Source organism: Athene noctua, chromosome 7, assembly GCF_965140245.1.
Source record: "Athene noctua chromosome 7, bAthNoc1.hap1.1, whole genome shotgun sequence".
In the NCBI taxonomy this organism is placed as follows: domain Eukaryota; kingdom Metazoa; phylum Chordata; class Aves; order Strigiformes; family Strigidae; genus Athene; species Athene noctua.
This window is the reverse complement of record NC_134043.1, coordinates 43,533,489-43,546,691: the sequence shown is the minus strand read 5'-3', so window position 1 is coordinate 43,546,691 and position 13,203 is coordinate 43,533,489. Positions and strand designations below refer to the sequence as shown.

Below are 13,203 nucleotides of genomic sequence, written 5' to 3'. Positions count from 1 at the left end.
ACGGTCACAGGGGATTCAAAGTCTACTGTCTGATTGAAGACTATCTCAAGAGCATAGTTAGTATAATTCAGTGCCAGCGGTCACACTCCTATAAATAAGTCATGAACCATACAGCAAAGCATCTGAAAACTTCCACAAAAGAAAACATTCAGCTCTGTACAGCCTTTACAACTCTCGATAGCTTTTCAATAATCAGTCATACTGTTCACATGGAGAAAGACCCATCCCCACCCTGCTTCAGCGTGGTTTTAACCATCTTACCTGGCACAGTCTCAGGGCTTGGTTCAGAGTTGCCAATCCAGGTGCTTGTAGGCTGAAAAGACCATGTATAACCTGTTGCCAAGTCATGTGACCAACCACACAGGTCTTCAGGGAGATCAAAGTTGCAGTTGAAGTTCACAGGGAGGTGGAAATCTTATAAAAAGAAACAGAAGCAAAATAAAGTTGGATTAAAAAGTGACCTACCCGTAAAGGGTTGCTATTAAAAAACAACCCAAAACCTAAAATAGCTGGCAAGCCATAAGTACTGAATAAAGCATGAAATCTCACTCACGCTGATGCTTTTAACTTATCTCAGATTTCGTCAGCTCCAGGGATCAGCCTTAAGTTCTGCATCATCAAAATGCTCACACCACGTCCTGAGGCTAATCCACCAAACTAAGCAAATATAAAAGCAAGTACCAAATGCTTCCAGACTCTAATCAGCACCTTCTCTTCATCCCTTACAGCGGTCAAATATTAAATGCCTTCTTAAATGTCAGGGAAGAGCACTTCCTGAGTGCCCTGTGCTCATCAGTTCCTGCTCTGGCTCCAAAAGGAGAATCTCAAGTGCTCCAGAAACCCAGCTCCTGAGTGACAGATCTAGCCACTTGCACCAGACGGGAGCTGTCTGTCAACGTGGCGAGCTGTCACTCACCACTTCCTACCTTCTCATGGAAACGCTACCAGGGGAAACGCAGGGCCACCATGAGCTCAAGCTTTTGGATTCTGAGTGAAAGGAGCCAGCCTCTATTTCTAACTCCACTATGGACTCACCACATGGTCTTTGGAAGAATCATTTAACTTTTCATCTGTGAAACAGGAGCAGCGCTGATTCTCCTGTGTCAACAGCTTTAAAAGCTCTGGAGAGCCTTCCTGCAGAGACAGGTCTCTGGGCAGGAGGGCACATGCCAGGGGCTGCATGCAGCAGTGAGGCAACTGCTGGCTCCTTTGGTTGGGGAAGCAGCCATAAGACACAGAGGTTGCAGAAATGGTCTGAGACCATCCCAAGCACTCAGCAGACATGCACGTCAGAGCCCAATTATAGGCTGGGTTTTTCCTGAGCAAAGAGGAAGTTTTAAATCACAGTGCCCACAAAGTGAGTGATAGTCAGAAAGAGGTGAGTGACTCAAGAGATAGGCATCGGGGGAACTTTGCTGTGAGGGGCAGAGGTCTTTCTTTACGTGCTCCCACTCCGAAATAAAACAATGCAGATCATGGATCCTTTTATTCCAATTTGATCTCATACTCTGCAGAGCAGCATTGTTTCTGTTTGGCTGTCATAAATCTGATTGTCCAGAGAAACACAGTCATTGTTTATGGAGTATGAGAATTAAAATTGTTGCTAAATCTGAGGGAAGCTGACAGGGAGGCTGGTTCCACGGCATACTCTGCTTGCTCTCTCACCCTGGACTGCACCCAGGAATAGTGTTGTTGCAGAGACTATTACTGGCCTAAATTTCCTCTCGGCAGTTTCCCAAGTGCCTCAATGGTAGCAGGGTTGCACAGGCTTATTACTGAGGCAAAGCAATGAGAATCAGGCTCTTTGAGCTACTCTTGCAACTTGCATTTCCAGAACTGAACTACGGCAGACTCCTGATGGGAGGTGTGAAAAAGCCAATTAATGTTCCTCTTTAAATGTATTTATTTTAAAACCCATTAATTTTTTCTCTGGGACTGGAAGCTGACGTGATAGAAGTCCTAGGAGCTATCTCAAAGGATAGCTTTTCCTCATCAGATTTTCTGTGAAGTTCTTGTGTAAACGCCCCAGCCCCAGTGCTGAGGCCCAGGGTCTGCTGTTGTGTCCCAAGGGTGTGCATCTCCTGCACACTGCACCCTGCACAGTTCTGTCGAGCCCTCTCCCCTTAATCTGAACATTTCACAAGCTTTAGATGCCCACAACTCCATTGCAAGGAGCAGAAGAATATGACATCTGCTTTTACAGGTAGGGATCTGACCCAGAGATGATTAATCCCCCCCAGCACTGTCTCTTAACAACCACAGCATGTAGTCTAAACTAACATTCAGCCTCCTCTACGGTCAGAAGAGGCAAGCAAGCGCCACAAATACCAAAGCATTCCCTGTCCATCTAACAGCCTATCTAAGGCTGGGAGGACTCCTGCCTGGAGTTAGCGTTTCCTGTTCTCTACTGCCTGCACACGGAGCCCAGACTGTCCTCCTAAATTTTAAGCAGCTGATATTAGGGAAGATGATCCTTAACAGACAGGTGTTCAGGTCATCAGGCTTCTACACGTCGTGATTTACTCCCACGGTTGTGACCTCTGCAAAAGGAACCCTGCACAGGAGGCAGTCTGAATTGCTTCCCTGAATCACCTTCTGAATTCATGACACCCAGCCAAGGGGATCTGGAACAGAGGTGGCTCTAAACAGGGCACTAAGTGAGTTTCTTCAGGTCATGTAAGGAAACTGGGAGAGCAGCTCTTCAAGTCTCATACCCTAGGGACTAAATTAGCTGCTATCTCTTGCTCTTGCATCCTTTCTTGATATACCTTATCAGATTTTGGGCGGGTTTGTTTTTTTTTTTTTTTTTTTAAATCTTGGCCTATCACTAACAATATTACTCTAAGTTTTCCAGGAATCAGCTCCATGTATAGGAGCTAATGGGAAGATAAGAGTATTTACTTAGCTCTTAACCCGTCATTTATTGAGATAGAGATGTGCTGCTCTGATACATACCCTCCTCTTCTCCACAGTTATCACCACACTCGGTTGTCTCTTCATCAGTTGGGTATGGGGTAGTGGTCTCTTCGCTCTTCAAAGTGGGCACCAGCGTCTCTGCAGTGGGCTTTACGTCTGAAAAAATGGAGTAGAGATGCTACTTGCAGTAGAAAAGTACAAAAAGCCCAGGTAGGAGGAAACTAAGCAAAAAATCTTTTTCTCATGTTCTATAATGGCAGGAAGAGATAGAACAAGAATACCATGAAATTTCCATGTGCTACAAGTGTCAGCATGGTTTGAACTTCAAGTGAACTGGCTGTTTCCATATGGGAGTTCTTTTGATTTAGAGTTCCCCTTGGACAAGGCTCTCCTCTAGACATATATGCTACTTTTTCTCTTAATTTTTTAATCTACACTTGTGTTGGCAATCTGCTTAGCTGTCATTACTGGATAAGAGAGATCACAGACAGAACGTCTTTTTCTTTCATAAAGGCATACGACACGTTAAAAAAAACACACACAACATTCACACCAATTGTGCCAATTTATAAAACAAGTCACTCAACCCACAAATGACGTAACCGCAAACGGACTCAGAGGATCCCCTGGTGCGCTCTGGCTCACTGCAGAAAGCATCTGGTTTCACACTCCAGGCTCCTGACTAGGCTTTCAAAGTGTCTCTCTCCAATTTCCCTCTCTCCAACATGGCCCATGTGAAACAACCTCCAAGCAGGTGTCAGGGGAAATTTAAGCAAGAAAGGGAAGAATATTAAGAGCAACAGTAAATGACATTAGGTTCCAGCAGTCTCTCCTTTTATGGGTGCGTTAACTGGAGTACAGCAGGCTTGATTCTTTCCACTTTTAAAAAGAGGTTGCTTTGCTCAGTTACGTGTGATTGTGTTTCTTTGTCGGCACCCTTCAGGATATCATTTAATAAAGCCAGAAACAGGAGGAAATGGCTAAATACATTGAATATTTTCCATAGGCTCCTTTCTGCCCTTTATTTTCCTGTTATTAAACATGCTGCACATAAAGTCTCAGGGTTTTTTTCCCCCTTTTTTTTTTTTCCAATGGTTGTCTTTTGTTCAGGATAAAATACCAAACAACCTCAAAGTCTTTTAATTTGTAAGTTCAAATTTGTTACAACCCCATAAAAGTCCAAAAGCAACCAAGAAGCAAATTGCAAGCAGTCAGGCACAGAAAAATGTCATAAAAAGGAAAAGTTAAAAAAAAAAAGCAGCAGGTGAAGGCAACATATCAAAAGCTGCAAGTTATTTAGAGCTGATACATTTTTTTAGGTTGTTGTTCTTGTATATTGAGATTTATAGCTGAAATGTGACAATGTCGAAGGACCTTGAAAGCCAAGTCCCATACGGGACACAGATGCTGAGCGGATGTAAATCAACAGTGTTGCATTGCCCTGGACAAGCCGCAGAAATATATCTTGAAAAATCAGTTACCATGGCAGAGCCGCAACACGATGGTTACAAGAGATAATGAAAATAGCAGGGAGGATAACGTGATGTGTGAAATGGAAAGTGAAAAAGAGAGGTCTTGCTTGCTCGCTTTCTCTCTCCCTGGCCCAGCAAGTGTCTGTGCAACTGGTGGTAACTGCTGATCAAAATGCAAAGTCACGGAGCAATTGAAACCAGATGTTTGGAACTTCAAAGGAGAGAAGACCAGCTGCAAGTGAATGTTCATCAATCTCCACTCTTCAGAGGAAAAATTTTGGCAGGTCTTTGAAAGAAGCCAATTGCTGACTGCCTGCTTCCCAATTTTTGAGTTACTAGCCAACCAGTTTGTGAGCCCAGTTGCTGTTAAGTTACCTGTTTGACTCAGTAATTATGATACTTGTTACTGATAAGAAATAGAAATAGCTGGGCAGGGCACACATGGGCTTAGGCCCTCACTTGAAAATATTTTCAATCAGCTTGTTTTAATCCATCTCTTAATCTTGTTCCCAAGCAAGTGCAATTGCCTGGGTTTTCACAGCCAGTTCTGTAATGTGCCTGGGTCCTCTCAGCAACGCAGAGCTGTATCTTGGCTTTGTTAAGGACTGCTGCATGTGGCCAGACTGGATTTAGCATGCAGATAATGCCATGGGCTATCTCTGCTCCCCAGGTTGCATCAGGGATATAAATGCTTTTTATAACATGGTGAATCCGCAAGATTACAAGCCTTGCTCTGATTACAAAGCTGAACGCCTGTAGATCAATGAAGCTACGAATATTTATGACTTGGCAGTTGAGTTTTAAACATTACAATGTGCAAATGATTAGACAGCCACACTGGGAAATGACCATAGAGCACCCTGCCTGGGAAAAACACGGGCTGTTGCTGCTAATGTTGAAACCGAGCACGGACACAGCTGTAAAAGAAAATTTGGACCAAAAATAGCACAAGAAGTTGAGGATGCCAAACCCCTCATTCTCTAATTTGGAGGAGTGCAATGGAGGGGCTGACATGTACATGGTTGGACGTCTTGCGTGACTGCCCCCCTTTGCAGCAGTGATGCGGCGCTGTGATGCACCAGCCAGCAATGCTCTGCAGAGATCTGGCAGCTGGACACTCCCAGGAGCTGCAGGAAGCAGCGATGTGGGAGCTGCCTGACTTCTGCACCGAGCCTCAGCTCCCACTGCTTGCATGAAAGCCACGGTGTCTGCTTCTCCTACAACACCCCAAAGATCTTGTAAGATTTAAATGAAGATCTAATCTTGTTTTCAAGTTTAGATCATTTACAGTGGATTCCCAGTCCAAGAGGAGATTTGCAATTGACTTCAAGGGTGACAAATGATCATTATTAATTGTGTGTACATCAGTTGTGTGATTTGCTCTTAAGTGTTTGTAATGCGTCTCACAGCACCTCACAGGAAGAAAGACTCCACAAAAGGGTGGAAAAAAAAAAAGCTCTGTATCTTTTAAGCTTCTTAGAATGGGAATTCTTACAAGAAAATGCCTTCTACAGATGTGTTTATAAAATGGAAATCATACCTCTTTATCACAGACATCTGGACACCAGATTCAGATTGAAGCAGATTATTAAAAAATAAAATAGATTAAAAAAAGGGACAACTAGCCTCCGGCACTGAAAAGCTAACATCAGACCCAATGAGCTGTTGGGCGCATTTTTGGCTTTTGGGGATGAAACTATGTAGCATCCAATCACCTTGAGCCTCAGAGGGTCAGAGGTACAACCTCTACCAATCCCAGTGAGCACGTTAGACAGTTTTCACCTCTGTATTAAAACCAGCGGTGGCTGCAAGGCATACTTGTAAAAAACAGGTGGGCAAAAGTGAACAAACTTCCCTGGTCTTAGGGATGTTGTAGAGACTTTGTAGAGTTAAATCCCCAACCTTGTCTGCAAAAGGATTTCCACATGGGGTTCAATAAGAGAGGGACAGTTGTTTTTCCAGCAAAGCCTTATTGTGGCAGCTCAAGATACCTGTACTGGTCACTGCACCCCTCTTCTGCTCCTCTGATTCTCTTCCTACTTTTTATCTTATTGATTTGGATTAAAAAGCCTAAATGTTCTCTAACACGGAGACTGGGAAAGTCTGCACAACATCCCGCATGGGGCTCTGTGTGAAAGCTTGGATTGGAGTCCAAACATTGCTGCTACATTGTGCATCAAGGTCAGTTCTTTTTAAGGTCGAAGTAAAAAGATGGGGTCAGGCCACACTGCGGGTCCTGCCTTCATGGCTGCAGCCTCTCTGACGTAGCATGGCCCTGAGGTGGGACAGCAGGAGGAGAAATAACCTTACACTTTCACCTTGCTGGTTTAGTGCCTGCTGTGGCCCCGAGGGAGCTAGTGGGCAGAGGCGCAGGGGCTCCTACCTGTCCAGTCGCAGCCCAGCACCTCCAGGCGCATTCCTATTCCTGCTGGGGACCACCTCTCCGGGTACACTCGGACATACTGGGCAGGAACAGGGTCAAACCTCCGGACTTCAGGGATATCGTAGTGGATGTTGCCTTCAAAAAGCTAGAGAGAGAGAGAAAAGGCAAGTGATGTGTGCATCCCTCCACCAGACTTGATAATTTGGGTCTGGCAGGCCACTGTCACAGTTTGAAATAGTTTAGCTGTCTGACTGTTGGCCATCATGTCCAGCTGAGCAGAAATCAGGCTGTTCCTCCTCAGTTTCAAGAGGACCAGACAGGCTGTTTCTAAGAAACTTGCACAATGTCTCTTGGCCTCTGCTTTATATGCAGGGGTCAGATTCTGATCCAAGCCATGCAGGGGATGCCTGGGGAATATCCACTAAGTTCACATATAAATAAGATCAGACTTGTCCTTTGGCAAATAAAGAAGCTACTGCATGTTCTAGGATAGTGTAAACTCTCAGTTTTCCTCACAGTCCAAGAACTGCTGCTTTTCAGCTTACGTGCACGAACTCAAGCCTGTGGAGAATAAACAGAGGGCTATGGATAGCATTAGTCCTTCTAAGACTCATTTGTAGGATCGGGAAAAAATAAAACTTATTCAAATTTTCATAAGCAGATGAGTTTGCATAAAAACAGCATAGGCAGTAGCTGATAATTTGTTTATTCCTCAAGCCCCCTGCCACTCTCATACTGCTAAGCAGAAAGATTATGGGGAACTCCAACAATACAGGAAAAACATGGGGAATTTCGGGGTCACACCAATGTTGCAAAAAGGACTTCATATATAGCACATTTCCCAAAGAGAAGTCGATTCATCTTCCTCTTCCAGATGCGCAAACCACAACAGCACCTTTCCCCTTAAAATACGTAACTAGCCCGTGTCAAACATAATTAACACATCACCTTGTGGGCTCTGACATGCAAGAGCTGGGAGGACCAGAATATACACATCCCCAGGCCTGGTCCACAGTAAGAAACTGAGGAAAACTGCTATTCCTGGGGCAAGGTAGAACCTACAGCCTCTAGTACAAGCTTAGGAGCAGCACCAGGGGACACAACGTGGGATTTCATGGTGACAACCCAGACTCCCGAGGTCTCTGTGGGGAGAGACAGCTAATTTCCCAAGACGCCATCAGGCAGACTGAAGACAGCCAGAAACATATCTTGTTTTTCAGCTTCTCCAGGCAGTGCCTACCTTGGCTTGCATTGTTTTGGGGTCCTGGATGAAGTCCCAGTCCTTTCCATTCATGCTATAGGCCACCTTAAACTTCTTCACAAAGGAGCGGGACTCAGTGGTGGTCACGCTGTCCCCTCCACGAGCCCCCTGGATAATGACGCCTCTGACATTCTTCGGCATGCCAAGGTCCACCTGCAGCCACTCCTCCCCAGGCTGGGCTTGGGGGATGCGGGGAAACCAGCCTGAGCGGCTGCTCACCAGGCGGGCCATGCTGGGAGACCAGTCGTAGCCTCTGATGGAAGAGGCTGAGATCTGCGAGTCAGGAATGAGGCCAGAAAGCATTCCCAGCAAGTTGGAGCAAGGTGAATCTGCAGGGAAGGAAAGGGCTATTGAAAGGAGCGCTTGTGGTTTTCCCCGCTGGTTTAAGCTCTGGACACTAAACCAGCACCAGCACTGGCTGCTTTCCCCTTGCCTCTGGGGCCTGGGTGCCTCCCCCCACAGGCAGATCCCTTGAGATGGGTGCCTCCATGCTGCTCACAGTGTCACTGTTCCCACCCCAAGCAGGCATGACAGCTGCGGGGGACAGCACTCCGGGACAGGCTGTCAGAGGGACAGGCAAGGAGGGCTGAGGCCGAGGGGAGGAGGGGACCCTCACCAGTGATGCGGCAGCCATACAGCTCCAGCCTCAGGGCAATGCCGTTGTGCCAGCTCTGGGGACGGATGCGCACAAAACGTGTGAGCACCGGGCTGTGGATCTTGTTGAGAACCACCTCCGTGGCATCCTCGTTGGCCTGAAATGTCTGCAACAGAGAGGGAGCACAAATATGGTTATGTCCTCTCCAAACAGGAAGAAATAACCAGCAGCTGAAATAATCTCAGCAGGGAAAACAGAGGAGAGGCTTTCTGGGCAGGGCCAGCCTCGAGCAGGGCATGGATCCAGGGGCAGGCCGGGAGAGCTGAGCCGCTGACAGGACAGCACGGTGGATGGACTCGCCCATCAGGCAGGAGATCCAGGAGCTTGCTGCCCCTGCTGCCTCTCACAGCACCCTAAGGCACCTCAGACTTTCAGGTCACAGCTGCTTTGAGCTGGCCCCCTAACTTAGAGCCGCTCCAACGCAAAGGGCCAGATGTCCCTGAACACTGCGTGAGATCTTGCCTCCCCTCCACAGGTAAACGTGCTGACATCCTGACACGTCCACGCATCCAGCTCCCCCGGGAAGCATCACGTGCAAGGAGCGGCGCAAACAGGGAGGATGCCACCTCTGCCTGGGGTGACAAGCTGCCATCCCAGACAGTCCCTCGCCCCTGCCTCTCCAGTGCACATGCAGCCTGCCACACAGAGACAGCTTTTCAGGACAGTTTATGATCTGACATGATAGGAAAAGGCTGCTGCCTTACCAGATGGCCATAATCAATAACTACCAGATGGACGTTACACCCCTCCTGCCCAGTCTTTTAACAGGACGGACAAAAACTTGTGGTTTTGTTTCAGGCCGTGGAGCCATATTGGAGAAGAAAAAGGAGGAAAGAGGAAATATCCAACGTGAAGGTAATTTTCAACTCTTTCTCTGCCTCCAGCATAAAGCACTAAAGATCACAGATTGAGGCTGCTTGCACTGCCTGCTTCCCCTCCAAGCACACAGGCTCTCAGGACAGGACTAGAGTATCCTCCGATCTCAGCCAGGAACTGCATCCGCACCGAGATGTTGGCTGGGCTCTTCTGCAGGCTCCTACCCTGCATATGCCGTGTTAAGCACAGGAGCTCCCGCTAAGTTTATCTCAGAGTGAAGCAGGAGAGTGTAATCTCTGGCACTGATCTCCTTCTGTCGGAGGCAAGAGTCAAACAATTCAGCTGCAGATCCCTGTGATCCGGGACAGAAAAACGGGTGAGGCTGTATCCTGGCCTCTCACCTTGAATAGCCATTAAGAATTTTATAAGCCTCCCACCACTCTAGGGCTGAAGGAGGCACATGTTACTGCTCTTCTGCCAGGACCCAGCACACCAGGGTGTGCAGAGGGTGTCTGCGGAGAAGGCAGTGGCTGTTCACAGCACCACAACCAGCTCTGGGCTGCCCCTGCACGTCACTGTCCAGCCGGGGACGGTGGCACTCCTGCCAGGGCAGGGAGCAGCCACCTCACAGGGGGCCTTGGTTGCAAATCTGGCTGGTAATTGGGATTTGGGGTTGATGTGAATTTGAGCAGAAATGCTAATCTGAAGAGTATATATCATGCTGCTACCATTTAGCAACACAGCATGGTTTATGTGTTTTTAATATCCTATCTTATCCTGTCTGACCCCACCTCCCATCCTTTTCCCTGCTCAGCAGACACCAAATACCCTTTTTTCCAGCAGGAGGGCTGTAACAAGAGTGGTTACTGTGCAACACTCTCCAGGCATGCATGTGTGTGTGTCTTGTAAACCTGTGGGAACACACACACACAGGCTGAAAGGATACATTTCCACACTACAACAAAGCCTCCAGCTTTATGTCAACACAGAAGCTGACATGCAACACCTTACCTCCGAACCTAACACTGGATGACAGGAAATGTTTATCTGAGCCAGTGCAACTATTTTAGTATGAGGAGCAGCATGTCAGGTCTGCCCAAAGGTCACTCTGTCCCAGGGGGTGGCTCCTGATGGTGGTCCCAGCAGATGCCTGGGGGCAGCAAGCCCGGGGGAGTCTTCTCCTGGCAACCTCTCTTCGCTTCCCACAATCAGCAGTTTGAAGACTCCACGAGCCAAAGGTTGCATATGGACCAGCATGTTTAACAGTCACTGACTAGGTTTGCTGCTCTTTTTGGTTTAACATATTTCCAGTTTTGTTCTTTTTTAGCTCACTTCACACATACAAGCATCAGGGGCCAGAATCCAAATTTACACCAGTGTAATTTGTTGCTGACTTCTGCAAAGTCAAGCTTGACAGAAAGCAGAAGCAGGACCAAGCCCAAAAACTTCATCACTACCACATGCGTTGCTGAAAAGAATCTCTTACACGACCTTAGTCCTAACCACCTGCTTCCAAGGAGAGCAACCTCAATTCTGCTTTAGATTTGGGGCATGGTAATTTCCTCAGACTAGATCACATTCCACAAGCCACGCAACTCTGGAGCCTTGACATGCCAGTTTATGAGGGCAGAAATGGAACCTGACTTCCAGCTCTAGTATCAGCTGCACTGGCAGGATCTGCCCCAGTGAACCTTGTTTCTGAAAAGCCCCGACTGATCATAGCAAGTCATTGCTTCACACCTGTTCAGCATAACAGAAAGGGGCCATTTTCAGAGGGTGGATGCTTAATGCTGTGAGAGAAGTGGAGTCGTCCTACATGCCTGGCCTTTCAGACTCTTCCCAAGCAGAAAGGCGTCATGAGCCCGCAGGTCCCAATGCTGCTGACCAGGGTCTGACCCTGAGTGTCTCTGCACTGAAAATGCTGACCCCAGGGCCCAAGCACACTGTGGAGAGTCCCAATGACTTGAACAGGTTCTACATGCTGCCTCAAATTAGCACTCACGGCATGGGAAGAACTAGCAGGAAAATGTGTGAAACTGGGAGCGCCAAGAAAGCAAAGATTTCTTCCCCCTTACCAAAATAGAACATTGCTATTCCTCCCATCCTATCTGCTTCCCATCCCACTCAGCACATATTTTGAGCCAAGTCTTCGAATGGTGTAAATCAACATATCGCCATCGAAGTATAAGAAGTCACAGTAATTTACACCAGCAGAAAAAAAAAAATCTGGCTGTGATCTAGGGAGTTAGATAGATACACCCTCAGCAGAGCACACATGCGCATGCACACGCACTGAGGGTGACGGAGCCAGAAGACAAATGGGAAAACCATTAAGAAATTAAAAGTACCTCCCAAGAAGCAGTCAGGGAACTCCTTTTCACTGCTGCATCAAAAGCTGCCCATCCCCTCCCCATATACTTTATGTTTACTTCCGTTTTAGTCCAGTCGGCAGGTCTACATGTAAAATTAAACTGATCATCAATGAGAGCTGAACTGTCTAATTAATTTGCTGCAGAAAGCAAGTGGTGGGAGATGATGTCTAGGCTAGAGAGAACTGAGCAAGTTTGCCATGTGCACACGCATGCAAGCTCCACACCAACACTTACAAGTTGTATTTCTGACATGTTGGAACTGCTGTGGGGTGATGGGGGGGATTTCTGAAGCTGCATTAGTTCCAGTGGGTATGGGAATTGTGCCAACAGCAGTTTGGAGTGAAGGGAGTGAAGGACAGGGAGACAAAAAGTGCCGTGAAGTCGAAGCAACAGCGAGTCAGGGAGGGGGCGGGAGGTAACCTCTCTCCCGCTTTATTTATTGTGCTGCTGGGTCACTATGCAATTTCTTGGGGAGCTAAAGAAAGCAGCTGGGGGAGGCAGAGGAGAAGGCCAAGGATGGCAGCAGCCCTGCTTTTGTCCATATGTATGTGTCTCTCTGGACCCACTAGATTTACTGCAGGATTATGTTACTCCCGTGGAGACAGAGCCCTGGAACAGAGTATGCTAACAGGATTAGGGCTTCAGGATTTAGACAGAGAAGCATGAAGGAGAAAAGTAGGGGAGATTATTTTCCTTGTCAGATAGGGAAGGCATAAAATGGGGCATGTTTGATGGTGGGAGGATTCTGGCTCGAGTGGAGGGTGGATAGTTCTGGATTTATTAAATCCAGGAACAAGGAGGTAAAATAAAAATGATACTTGGCAACACTTGATGAAGCACAGCCGTCTGGGCAAGGCACAGCGTGCTGGACTGGGCTTGCCAGTGCTGTGTCTTTGAGAGGTTCCACTCAGATCTAGGAGTCACCAGGGATGCAAGGATGGCACTCTGTTAGCCTGCAAAGGAGATATCAGGCCCAGAAGTACAAAGCTGCAGCCTTGCTAGAAAAGCCAGGGCTGTAATTCTCCCCTGGTACTGCACCAAGTGTGAATGTGAGGGGCTGCCTTTCCCAAAGTCTGATGTCTTTGTCCTGCCTGCAAAAGCAGTAGAAGCAAACTGGGACCTAGAGATGCTTCTGGGGAAACACTGCACCATAATGTCTCTGTGCAGAAGCACTTGTGGCCTTCTGGATGATCATGCAGGCTTTTCCTGAGTTTTCCAGATAAAGAAGCCACAGGACTGAAAGCTCTTCTCTCCCTCCTCAGGTGAATGAACACAGGAGACCTCATTAAGAACCAAAAGGAGAGAGGAATGATCCTAAGGGAAGGCAC

General features: G+C 47.4%; 1 protein-coding gene across 6 annotated transcripts in view; it reads right to left on the bottom strand.

Moving 5' to 3' along the window:
- Positions 1-13,203, bottom strand: part of NRP2 (neuropilin 2) — an 89,754-nt gene that overhangs the window by 34,801 nt on the left and 41,750 nt on the right. For all 6 annotated transcript variants that reach the window (XM_074911135.1, XM_074911137.1, XM_074911136.1 and 3 more), the window contains exons 8-12: positions 8,649-8,793; positions 8,012-8,361; positions 6,772-6,916; positions 2,956-3,072; positions 262-414 (exon numbers count right to left, since the gene is read on the bottom strand). In XM_074911135.1, coding sequence (XP_074767236.1) covers positions 262-414; positions 2,956-3,072; positions 6,772-6,916; positions 8,012-8,361; positions 8,649-8,793 — 910 coding nt within the window. The remainder of the gene's footprint in view (positions 1-261; positions 415-2,955; positions 3,073-6,771; positions 6,917-8,011; positions 8,362-8,648; positions 8,794-13,203) is intronic.